We start from the raw sequence: 13,969 nt of genomic DNA, 5'->3' as shown, positions 1-13,969 counted from the left end.
GTGAATGAAAAAATTCTTAGATATTAAATTGACTTTGAGATATATAGATTAATTGAAACAATTGTGTTAAAAACACTCAAAATAATATTCCATTTTTAACTGACATACGCAATTGTTAAGTTAGAAAGGTGACATGAATCTAACACATCAAAATGTTACAAAAATAATAACATACCAGTTGTATGTTTATTTTACATTGAAGTAATAATCAAAATGTGGTAACACAAGAAAAATTCTACATATAAACGCACGATTTTTTACTGTGTATGTATTTACTAATACGAGGTAACAAAAAAGTTTTTGGTAATAAAAAAAAATCTAATTTATTTCGACATATATATAAAACAAGCAAAGATTTTCTAACGATTCTCGTTTTCATATATTATAAATCGATATGGCTGTACAATGTGAGAAAATAAGAGTACATATTAATTTATTTACTTGTTTTTTTCTATAAGCCCCACACCAGATTGGCGCAACATATGATATTATAATATAGGGTGCGTTCCGTTTCTCGCATGATGCGCATAATGCATCGTTTATCCTTGTTGCTCATCAAATGTTAAACAAGGACAATGGATGCATCATGCACATCATGCGCGATACGGAACGCACCTTATAATACATATAATGAATACGTATACATATAATGAATACAAACAACAAAAATAGTAATTCGTACAATTTAGATATTCGTATTTCGCAATTTGGAATGTTAATTATATCCAAATACGTTAATAAATAGCTCGCTGCGAAACAATGAGAATGATACCATCGCGACGACAAATTGGACAGAAATATATATATATATATAATGCCATGATGTGATCGATAATGATAACGATGATCAATATATAAAATTAGCAACATTTAATGAAATGTACACTTATGAAATAGGCATAGTATAGCGACAATTATTCATAGTAGCGAGTAGAAATAAAATATACATATCCCGAGAGTATGTTATATTTTCCTCTACATCAAACTTTGGATAGGCAGAATCTGTTACAAGCGGAAAGCAGGAAGTAATTTGTAAATTATACGCAATAGGAAGATCATAGTATACGTACGGGAAGCGAGCGCAGTATTGCGCGTTCATCATCCATCCAGCCATCGTCTATACCCCTAAAAATCGGAAATACGGCCAAGCGCTTGTAGTTAAAAAGGACTAATTACAAATAGATATTTATTTACGTAATCAGTAAATCAATTCACCGAAACAGTTAATCGGGCATAGATAGTAAGCGGAGAGAGGCTTAAACTTGACATAACGTATTACCTTGAGATGGTGCTTCACCTTCTGCACAGATTGGGACGCGGGAAGAAGGAAAACGAGAAAGAAAACAAAAACGATTAGCGCACAAATAATGCCACAACGATAATAGCATAATGATTGATATAACGACAAACATAAACTCAATGAAACGAATGAGCTGGGTGCGGCACAAAGAGCGAGCAATGAGCATTAATTTAAAAAATATGTTAATTTTTTGGATAAGATATTATTTTTTATTAATTTCCTCTAATATCTATTGTTAAAGATTATATTTAAAAAAGAAATAATTTTAGATTAATTATTTTATTTCATATAAAGCTATCCAGAAATTATTTTAAAAATACAAAATTGTATTTCATGTTAATGTTAAATGTATTTTGTTATATATAAAACAATCTTAATTTTCTTTGTATATTATACACTTTTCGCAAAATTTCCCGAGAAACATGTTATCACATATGTATCGTATAAAAGCCGCAACTTCTTGTAAATGTAAAATGTATACTGTGTTTTACTATTTTCATTGTTTTGAAGGCTCTTATCAAGGAATATTATCCAATAATTAATCCCTTAGACTTTTACATGTAACAATTAGGTGGGAATTTATCTCACTCTGTTACGGTAAGTAATAATGCTGTAATCTTTTCTATACTTCGCCGCAGCTGTTGAAATTCATTTATTTCTATCTAATTTTAAAAAGATACGTACATATATCAGATATTTTTAATTTAATTATTTTTAATATCAAAACTTGCGCTCTTGCAAAACCGTTTGAAAAAAATAAATATCTGTGTACTATCATAACGTTCGCGGACTTGCAAGAAAAAAATTATGAAAAAGTCTTGTCTCATAAGCAGGTCGATCTGTGTCAAAATTTATTCACTTGAAACGAAAATAGAAATATGCCAATTAGCGAGCGAATGAGAGTGTGTGTTACTGTGTTAAAGCGAAACGAACGTTGGCTAACAGCCTGTGAATGACAAAAGACCAAAGACGCGACGTCGGAATGCGATCATTGAGATCGGCAAGTGTTAGCAATAAATTTTCATCAGAAATAGTTGTATAAGAATCGTAAGAAATATCGATTTAGGCATTTCCTCAACCACTGGATCTTTCTAAAGGGATAAAATAACACGTTCGACAGTAATTATTCGTAATGATAATCAAATGGATCAATATGAATGATATCGACCAGAAACATTTCGATTTGTCACACGTCGTAATATAAAACCGTGTTTTATACTCTCGTTACAACGGGAGATCCAATGCCGAGGACAGAAATCGAGATAAGTTTAGTATAATAGATTATATACCTTTGTTTATTGCGCATTGAAGATCGTCTGACGGCATGAAAAGTTGTAGAACATAACCGGAAGATGTTCATGCAAAAGAAACACTTATATAATAATCCATATTAAACTCGTATGGAAAGAGAGCTTACGTGCAATGCAACTTGCCGAAGTCTAAAAAGGAGGTATTTAAATTAACAATTTTGCATCTACTCGAACAATTACGGTATTGATGGACAAAATGACAAAAAAAAGCAAAAAAAAATGCAAGCATAAAAATAAATATTAATTTCTGTTTATAATTACATCTACTACTATATTTAATTATTTAATAAGATCAAAACTAACTTGTGAATCTTGAAAAGTAAAATGTGATTTTATGATATAAGTACAAACGTATGCGGCGATGTATCGATAAATATCGCGCGAAAAATTACCGTTGATATAATACTTTCGATTAGTTGCAGTATGCTATATAATATCAGAATACAAGATGTGTGTATGTGTGTGTGTGTGTACGTGTATGTGTATGTGTACATGATGACAACATAAATAATGAAGCCAGATAGTTTAATCGCATGTTTATTTCCATATTGAATGTCTTGTAGTTTGGATTAATGAAAAAAGCGCATGCTTAGTTAGTTGTCAGTTGTAAGTATTTATTATTAGTCGCCTTTCTCTCGAACGTAGAATTGTGTCGACACTAGATCGACACTATAAGTAGATAAATAAGAGATATCTTAGAGCAATAAAATGCAAACGCCTTCATGCGTTTTCTTTCGCCGATTAATTATCACGTAAGGAGAAATGTACCTAATGTTCTTTGCCTCTCGAAATATTACGCTTATATTAATAAACACCAGACGATATTTGGATCGATAGTTACGATTTCGATACTTAACGCTTGATAGTGGTCAGGAATATTCCTTTCATTTCTCGTGGCGTGGATTGAAATTGGATCGATTCGCGATATTCAGGCTTACCTTTTCCATAGAGAATAGGCACATGATCGGTAGCCAGTCTCGTTTTTGTCTTGATACCAACGAGAAGCGGTGATCCTCGCCTCGTAGCTACACACTCGCCTGGGAAATACTTGCTTTTAAAACAAAGTGCGAAAGCTCCTTCCTAAAATAATAATTTTCCCATTATTATCTTACCTTGGATTATTTTGAACTATTATTAAAAACTTGGACTATTATTTTATAACATTTTAATAAAAAAAAAATCATAAGATAATCATATAGAACAGTTTACATTTAGATTTAATAAAATATATTATATTTTTCTATGAAGAAGAAAACTTTTATCTCGTCCTTCCCACCAATAATTCTTACCAATTGCTGAACAACCTGCTCGACGAGTTCACGGAACGAATACGCGGGATGCTGTACCCAGAGATGGTGGATCAATTTGGCAATAACTTCAGTATCGGTATCACTTTCGAACACGTATCCTCTCTGTTGCAGCAGAGTTTTAACTTCTTTGTAGTTCGTCACGATACCTGTATTCAAGATGATGGTATGTGAAGAATGGAGAGAAAAATTTCGGCACGAGATACATACATACATATATATTAGGAGCATTACCATTATGAACAACGACGAAGGCGTGCTCGCTGTCAGAGCGCTGAGGATGGGCATTTACCTCCGATGGAACACCATGGGTCGCCCATCGCGTGTGAGCGATGCCAACGTGGTATTGAGTTTCCGATTCGAAGTCAAGATTGGTACCTGCGAAGATAACATCGTTGATTTTACGACGAATAACTCGTGTATTTCTTTTTGCGCGACGACGACAAAAGCGATCGCGCGACGCGCAAGAAATGCACCAAATGGCCAAGTCTGACAATTTGAACCGACACTTACGACAAAATATTTCCTCCTCGAGAGCCTTGACCTTTCCCTGCTTCTTAATAATCGCGATGTCCTTGCCATCCGCACTGTCGAGGGCAACGCCTGCAAAAGAACACCTCTTGAAGGAATTCCGATGAACCGATACGACATGTGTCGCCTCTTTCATTTATTCGCCGGAAAGCTCTCTTCCTTTCTCTTCTTCTTCGAATCATCGAATCACAAATCAAAGTGAGAAACGAATGGAAAGAAATAGAGTAGCTGAATTGAATGCAGATGGAATCTAATTTGAATTGCGAACAACTATCCTTTTACCACGGTAGATATTCGAGGTTTTACACAATATTTAAAGCTGCAATTATATTTCTATTTACAAATTCTAGAAAAAATTACAAGAATACTACATACGTTGCATGTTTTTTTATAATATATAAAACCATAAATATACAATATATATCTAATATATAGAGCTATAATATACCTATGTATAAGACTGTGAATAGAATCACTTTTTTAAATACGACAGACGTTCTATAAATTTTATTTTTTCATAAACATCCTGCATTTTTTTATAAGATACAGTCTATCAAAGTGAATAGTTTCCGTTGCTGCTTTATTTTTTCTCCGTTTTTTTTATCCTGAAATACCTATAAAGCTTTCGTAAATGCACGTTATCTTTTACGAAAAAAGAGGTTTCGAGATTAGGTATATTGACTTACCTGCAGAATCATATCCTCGATATTCTAATCTCTTTAGGCCAACAACCAACAGTTCCAAGATCTCCTTTCTGCTTTTCGGCGTCAAGTAATTTAGATAAGCAAAAATTCCTGGGGATTTAAAAATATAATTACTACTTGGATCGATCATCACGATAAAAAAACATAACCATACTAAAAAATATCATTGATAATAAGAAATGTTAAAGTCCACCTTCCGTTATTGCTATGTAAATCATTCATTATTAATCAATAATCTTCATGTATAGTATCTAACGTATTCGACGACCATAAAATTGCGTGTTTATATAGTTAGGACCTATAATTAGACGTAATTAATAATATTCATATGATAAAATTTTTCTTAAAATTTATAATTTGATTTTTTCTTCAATTTAGTTATCACTATATCTGTCTTTCTCTCTTCTCGCTTCCTCCCCCCCCTCTCTCTCTCTCTCTCAGAGCATATCGTATTATTGTGTAATTTTTCTATATCCTTGTACGGTTCAATTGCTTCAATAAAAAATAGCATATATGCATGTACTTATACACTTAACTTTGATCTATTGATTATAATCACACATACATTTCTTATTACATTAACCTCTATGTATTTTTTACTTTTTCTTTTTCCAAATGACCGAATTTCTCTTCCCACAATCTCTCATAGATGTGACCTTCGGAATTGAGAGACGCTGGACAGTGAAATTAAGAGATAGACCGTCGTCTAACGCGAACGTTTTTGAATATTTTTTTATTTATTCTTGCAGAATCCATTTTAAAATACAATAAATTCGTTTCTGCTTTTCTCTAAAGTATATTCGATCAGTCAAAGAAAATCAAAGACATTCGTGGTAGGCAACAATAGATGATTTCTTAATTTCATTGATTTCTGTATCGCCTCTTGATCCTGAAGGCCATATTCGCGAGAGAATGCGGAAAAATTTGATTTATCCAAGAACAAAAAGATCGTGGAGAAATATCACAATAAAACCTTTCATGTTGTTTTTAATTTTTTTATTAGCATGCTGATTCGTAGAGAGACTGGATACGCAAAAACGTACGTCATACAGCCCATTTAAAGAGTGCTAAATATAGAAAACCTAATTTCCTTTGTTTTTCTAATTTCAAAGAACAATTTTATTTATATTTTTATATTAAAAAAAATGTTCAAAAATTGCATTCTTGTTGCATTAACGCATTAATATTACAATTGAAACAATAATATTAAAGAAAACTTTGCAAAAATTAATATTATACTACATTATACACTGGAAAAAAGGTCTCATTGCATTAATTGGAATTCTAGTAGATGTCTGTACAATCAGAAAGATACAAATCAGACTTATCAAACATTCGAGATAATCAGAAATTCAATTACGAGTCAAAATTTGTTTGGTTTGTACTTCCTGCTGGTATCAGAACATTTTCTCAGTGTAATCATATGAAATAATTATAACGTACAAATATGATATATTGTTAGTTAAAATATGAAGTTGACATACAATTTATATTAAAATAAAAACAAAATTAAATTTAATGTTCAAAATAAAAAAATATTAAATATGTGATGTCCACTGTCGGATATCCATCAACGATGCCGAACGATGGGACGTTACAAAAATGCAAAAAGCTGATACCCGTGAATGTTTGAGAGGGAAGGCCGGAGATCCCGGTTGGCCTAATGACAAGAGAGAACAGGTAATTCAAGACACACGCACGCCGGTGAAAGGGAAAGTTTATATGCGTGAGGCTAAACGAGAGATTCAGACACATCGCGATTATCGTTACCGCGGACTGTGTCTTTATATACATCGTCGAATTCTGAATAAGAATAGAAATTTGTGTTTATCTTAAACCAGAGGTTCTCGTATACGAATTTAGAAATTTAAACTTACAAAATGCCGTTCTAATAACCTTAATCGAATAATGATAACAATAAAATATTTAGCAAAACTGTTACAGTTGGAAATGAAAGTTGAAGTTTCTCAAATCTTTTCAGCTAATAATTTAGTATTTATTATATGTATAGATCGAACACCACACACAGTATGCTCTGCAATTAGACTGTGCAATATGATCAGAATATATCGATTTGAGCGAGTTATTCTTTATAAGAAACTATTTTATTATCGTTTCAATGTACATAGGTAGATATCCGATAGCATTGTCAATGTACTATAACAATGCATAACATTCCAATGCTAATCAGATGAAATTACATACATTTCGAGTGCAATCGAGCACAATAAAGTATAAACAAGTACGTATTTAAATTATTTAAAAAATTTTAATAATTTAAACGTCTTCTCTTGTAATAAATTTTATAATAAAATTTGATATTTACATATTTACAAAAAATTGACAATCTTACATATAAAGAAAACAAAACTTTTTTCATTTCCAGATAAGATTACTGATTCATAACTTAGAATGACTGTGAACGAAGTGTGATATTCTAGTGTGTATAGATAAGAAAGATTTTGTATTCATTTTAGACGCACCTAATGATCCTGCTTTTATTTCAGTTGATTTCACTTCGGAAGTTTCCTAAATATTTTTGTAACTCTCCCTCCCCTTAGATAAACGCGATCTTGTTGATTGCGATATTAATAATAGTCATAACCAAATAATTTATTACATCTGTTTATTCATTAAACTTTAAAGAATCGTCATTTTTCAAGAACATATTAAATTGACTCGGAAATAGAACTATCAATTCAACAGAAGGTATTTGCGTCATCAGTAATGAAAATGCAAATAAAACGTTATTACACTATACAAGTGCGTGAGTAAACATCGATATGTATCATAATCGTGTATAATAATCATGTGTAAAAGTAAGATAGTAATAAAAATAGTAACATTAATATTTAGCGCTTATTGAGTGTTACTCTTTTACAACTCCATTATCTTAGTGATAAGAATTAAAATATTTTTTGTCTCGTAATATATTGAATAAAAAGCAAACGTTTTAGACATGCTATTTCCTGAAAAATATCCATTATCCATATTCTGCTACAAAACTTTATACCGTCATGAAATAAAAAAAGCTCTCCCTCTCCCCCCCCCTCTCTCTCTCTCTCTCTCTCTCTCTCTCTCTGAGAAAGACTGTACAATCAACTTTAGTAAGACTTGAAGAGATACTCTAATCATACTGAACGATAAGAGTTTTCCTACAGTGATTGATACGAATATCCGGAGCGATAGAAGAAATCGCACGAGTTTATTATCAATTTTTCTTCCTTTTATATACATTTACGGAAATCAACTATAAAAGTGATCAGATTATCAGATGATAAACAATCTAGTGATAAAGAAGCTCTTATCGAGCAACACGGCAATCGGCATAATTAAGAATTGCCGGATATATCTGAAAGGGGCGATATTCAAAAACTTTTATCATTGTGTTCTATCGAAGCAATGTCATATATCATTGTCATGCTACAGAATTAATATTGATAGAGATAATTTTATGAGAAGGAATATAGCCCTCTCCCTCTTGGACAGTATTCTTTCTGAGCAATTCCCTTGTTAAAATATCCCTTCCATATTATCATATTATCAATAATTTTTTCTTGCGTGATCATATATAATTACAATTCATTATCATATCTTGATTAGAAAAACAGTACAAATATGCATTTTCAAAACGGTGTCATACTATGCTGCAATACTTGTCAAGCATAAAAAATATATATTATTCTATTCTGTTCTGTTTTAAACGGACGGATAATCAAGATATAATGCGAGCAAATAATTCGAATGAGACATAAATTCAGACTTATTTCGATATCTTATTCCGTATGGCATGATGAAAAATAAGCATGAGAATTGATATAAAAAATTTTCCAATTATTTTCTTTGAGGACATTCGCTGGTAGTATCTAAAGCGTGATTTACACGGACGACTTTTATTCGCTAGAAGCCGCGTCTAATGACGTCATAGCGAATTTGCTACTAAAAACTTCTTCTAGACGCGGGTTTGCTCTTGTTAGCGTATACTCGCGGCGAATACCGCTTTCGACGCTTGTCGCTAGCTTGACGCTGGTTTGTCGCTGGCTTGTCGCTGGCTTGTCGCTGGCTTGTCGCTGGCTTCTTGCTGCTCTTCCAGAGCGAATTTTTAAGTCGTCAGCGTAAAAAGACGAATTTTTCCGAAACGTCTCGGCCACTCAGCCATAAGCATTAGAGAATAACCATGTCATCGAATGACATACTTCGAGCCGTTGTTGTGTTTTGTGCCCAATTATTCTTATAACTTGATCCTATAACTTGATCACTAGCGACCACTCAACGCTGCGACTTCAAAATTTTAGTCGCTAGCGAATAAAAACCAAGCGTGTGTAGAAGAAGCTTTCATCAGCGAATTCGCTGACGAATTAAGAAGCTTACTTCAAGCGAATAGCAGCAGAGTCGAGAGAATTCGCTGGCGACTTTTATTCGCAGCGAATAAAAGTCGCCCGTGTAAATCACGCTTAAGACCATATTTGTCTAATGTGAAAAATGTCAAAACTTTATTGCGACGCAAAGGCAATTGAAATACAGCCGACATGCATAAACGAGACCGCGGTTGAACGACCAGGAGGCAGTCGATGGATAATCGCGATAGCATCATCTAGCACGAAGAACTTGGCCTTCCGACCTACTGACCACGATATTCGTATGAGCCTCACGGCAATCACACAGCAAACTTAATTGACGAGCAACTAACACGCACCCTGCTGCTTTACACTTTTTTTCTTCTTATATAGATATCTATATAAGAAGAAAAAAAATGTATAATAATAATTATATTATTATTGTATAATATTGTATTATATTGTATTATATTGTATTATTGTATTATATTGTATTATTGTATTATTATTGTATAATAATTATATAATTTGTACATATAAGTATATTTATTATATTTTATATTGTATAAACGCGCGAACTTTGAATTGCTTGTCACTATCTGAAGATAATTAAAAAAAAAAGCAATTCAAAGTTCGCGCGTTTATACAATATAAAATATAATAAATATACTTATATGTACAAATTATATAATTATTATATAAGGATATATTTATATAAGATTATATATGTATAATAAAATACAGGAAGGATATTTTATGCTACATTAGACTAAAGTATTGAATATAACACTGGAACTAAGTAAACTCGAGTACTTACAAGATGCGTCTAATAATAATCTAAACGTTTTAGTACTTTAGACACTTTTCGCTCGAATACTTTGTAAAAGAATTTGTACATAGCAATCGAATCTCGCGAAGCAAACGAAGTGGCGGGGACAACCGGGGAGAAAGGAGCCGAAGGTGGATATCTCTGTCGCGTCTAAATGTCATATGTAACTGTCCTGTGCTATGTTGCTGCACCCTCTCGCCTCAGGTTCGCTCAGGTTCGCTCATGTCGCACACCTCGAAAAAGAGACTTTCACTCGACTGAATCGAGCGTCGTCAATCGCTTCGTATCAGATCGGAAATTACATATCACTAAAAAACCATTATACGCTGTGGCACAAGAATAGTTGCATGCAAGAACATGCTCGAATCATTTTCTTATTAAAGTTGATTTTTCATCTGAAAATTTGTAGTCACAGGAAAATAATGGGCAAATTCTCTGCTCCAATTATGCAAGTGTTTTGAATTCCAAATTTGAGGAATAAGCTTTAAATTAATCGCTCGTATGTTTTGTGGCGCATTATACTCCAAGATTTAGAAAATAATTTGAATAATCTTTGGAAAATAATAATAATTCTTTAAAAAATGAAATATTTTTTTCATCTAAAAATCGATAATAACAGATTTACTAAGCATATTCGTAATTACCACAGACATTTTCATTAAAACTTGCTCTCAGCGGAAGAGGATGCAATCCAACATGACTGTTATTGCATATGGATATTCAGCGCTGTTGAGCTGTCTGGTAAATACCAAAACACACACAATCTATGTATAGGTCAACGCACGAGGAAGCAATGTCTCGTACATTCCACGGGAAAAACGTATGACGTGCCATAACATTCCTGCGCGAGAGCGTACACCAATGCATCGCCGACGTGACATTTCCGATGTCCACGAGTCTTCGATTATTATATATTCATCATTCCAATTAATTATTACTTAAAAAGTAATTTATAATTAAGTCAGCTACGCGACAAATTTTAATTTCAGAAATAAAAAGTTAGTGAACTTACTATCATACCTAGAAATGTAAATGACGGAAAAATACTAGAATTTTAGGGTAAAACACTCGGAAAAAAATTAATGGTTTTTTTCCTTTTACTTTGACAGTTTTTTACTCGGATATCTTTTTTAGGTCGTTTAGATCTGTTCGCATTGCTTGAAATCCCCCAAAATTTTTAGAGAAGGCACAGATGCTGAAAGCAAAGAGTGCAAGCAGACCTATCAATCTATCATCATCTCATCAAGAATTGCAACAGCCAATAATACATATTTCCGCTTCGATATAAAATTATAAAGACAAAAGTATTAAAAAGTATCGAAATATAACAAGAAAAACGAATTCTATTTCTTCTTTTACATACTTAACATGAATTCTAAGGTTTTTCATGAATTTTATATTTGATCAAAAATGCCGTTTTTTTACATCTTTAATCATACCGGTAAGATTAATATCCGTTAAGCAATTTCTCTTGTCACGATATTTAATTAAAAAAAAAAGACTTTCGTTGATTATATCAATAACATAATCGAAAACGTGACTCTCTCGCGAGACTTGCGCAAATCCTTTCATAATCCCGTAATGAATTTTCGAGCCACCGCGGCGCGGCGTGCTTCCATTGAAAGATGTTACACCATCTAAAGTGATCGCACCGAAATCTCCAATGAAAATCACATAAGCCGTCGTAAAGATTCGTAAAATTATTCCAAAGCAAAAACTGTCACAAGAAACAGGAATTTACGTTATTACATTATCTCCAATGAAAATCACATAAGCCGTCGTAAAGATTCGTAAAATTATTCCAAAGCAAAAACTGTCGCAAGAAACAGGAATTTACGTTATTACATTACGTTATTCAAATCGTTATTCAATCTAATTTTATGGGCGACATTATCGAAATTGTTTATGTGTAAGCAGTTTATATTGCCGTAAATTGATATGTCATACTTTGTTATTACCAAGTATAAAAATAACGAATTATATCAAAAATTGTTTGTGTGTGTGTGTGTACATATGTATACATACGCATAAAAATTACAACAAAATTTTTATATAAAGGCGATGTAGCTTTTTGAAATGTGCAACTCTATTACGTTAAAGTACATATAACGTACTACGTTCATTAATAATCAACTGACATTTTGTCTAAAATTAGAACACACATATCGCTCGATGTTTAGAAGCCCAATGACAATGGCTTTCTTACAATGACACGTGTACGTGTTTGCTCGATCTCGTATTTACAGTACCGAACGTATTATAACACGTTCTTTTATTGTTTTGCAAAAAAAGGTGACGCATTTTTCGCAAAAGCGCATAAAAAATAAAGAATAGCTATATCGCAAATACTACATATTCATCTATAACTAACGTGATATCTGATGATTACTAATTAGAAAACCAATATATTCAAACCCAAATAGAAACGATTAACAAAGTTTATTCCAAATAATATATAGACTGTATATTTAAATATTCAGAGTTTTATTAATCTTGGTAATAAAACAGAAGTAATTAGAAAGAAATACATATCCAAATATGTATATGCATGTATAGTAGAGATAAAATATTGAAATACAAAATAAATAATAATTAAAATATTAAAATATTCAGTGAAGTTCATTATTAAAATATCCATATTATTCTCGTCAAAATATATTCGCTTACGATACTAAGTGATAACGAAATTAAAAATATATTTTACATTAAGCGATAAATAAGATTTCAATTTATCGTCTCTCTCGGAGTAATAATGTGCTAAAATCAACAGCATTTCACATACATAAGGAAGCCAAAAAATAATAACGTATCGTTAATGACTATTTAACTCTTCTGTGTGTAATTATTACATTTATTTTTGACACAAGAAATATGGAAAGATAAATCTTTCTTTTTTATATATAACTCCGTTTGTTGGTATCTCGTTGTGTCAATGTACAATTCGACGATTGCATACCGGCGCGGTGTGTGGAAACCAGTGTCTCGATATGTTCCACGCAGCAGCTGGGCGTAATCTCGCCGCTCAATTCGACACGATCGTTTTCTGAATACGATAATCGAATTATCGCGATGACGACACTTGCGCGTTGCCTGACAAAATCCACGGGTGCGTAACGTTACACGCATGAATAAATAAATTGAATTTAGGTACTACACATCGACCGCGTCAAGCCGGCACGACACGGCACGGCACGGCGCGGCCGGAGAAAGCGACGGCTACGATGACGACGACGACGACGACGACGATGCTTCAAATTCGCTATAATGTATGTATAATGTACTTACCGCACATGTTATCAAGGTCTCGCCACGTATGTAGAGACACGAGCAGAAGGCAGATGGAAAAATGGAGAGACAGAGGGTAAAGAATTGATAGAGAAGTTGGAGCGGACTGTCACTCTCTTGCTAGTAGATATATTCGCGATACGTGCGATACGCACTGCTCCGAAACACAATCTGAGCCGTTCGACAGCGTGCTCTCGGTTCTTATGACGTATCAACGGCAATCGCGGTGCGCGCGCGAGCGTGAGTATGCACGTGTGAAAGCAGCGACCAGCAGAGCAGCAACGAGCTGTCAACGTCAGCGGTCGCGCTCACAAACGCACGTGTGTAGTTGTATACGCGTTGACGTATTACAGCTGCATGCGAGAG

The 13,969-nt window shown here is 33.1% G+C and overlaps 1 protein-coding gene across 5 annotated transcripts in view; it reads right to left on the bottom strand.

Annotated features, from left to right (window-relative positions):
* Positions 1–13,962, bottom strand: part of Gfat2 (glucosamine-fructose-6-phosphate aminotransferase 2) — a 20,348-nt gene extending 6,386 nt beyond the window's left edge. Inside the window, exons 1-8 of one of the 5 annotated variants that reach the window (XM_018520827.1) lie at positions 13,604–13,962; positions 5,135–5,242; positions 4,431–4,520; positions 4,152–4,295; positions 3,900–4,066; positions 3,549–3,690; positions 2,590–2,616; positions 1,280–1,300 (exon numbers count right to left, since the gene is read on the bottom strand). In XM_018520827.1, the coding sequence (XP_018376329.1) occupies positions 1,280–1,300; positions 2,590–2,616; positions 3,549–3,690; positions 3,900–4,066; positions 4,152–4,295; positions 4,431–4,520; positions 5,135–5,242; positions 13,604–13,610 (706 nt within the window). In that variant the 5' untranslated portion in view covers positions 13,611–13,962. Of the gene's footprint in view, positions 1–1,070; positions 1,231–1,279; positions 1,301–2,589; positions 2,617–3,548; positions 3,691–3,899; positions 4,067–4,151; positions 4,296–4,430; positions 4,521–5,134; positions 5,243–13,603 lie in introns of those variants that run through there. The other 4 variants (XM_018520828.1, XM_018520829.1, XM_018520830.1 and 1 more) reach the window with 4 other exon arrangements.
* Between the last annotated feature and the right edge of the window lie 7 nt (positions 13,963–13,969).

Source organism: Trachymyrmex cornetzi, unplaced genomic scaffold (assembly GCF_001594075.2).
Source record: "Trachymyrmex cornetzi isolate Tcor2-1 unplaced genomic scaffold, Tcor1.1 scaffold93, whole genome shotgun sequence".
In the NCBI taxonomy this organism is placed as follows: domain Eukaryota; kingdom Metazoa; phylum Arthropoda; class Insecta; order Hymenoptera; family Formicidae; genus Trachymyrmex; species Trachymyrmex cornetzi.
Note: the sequence above shows the minus strand (reverse complement) of the source record. Positions and strands in the feature narration are given on the sequence as shown.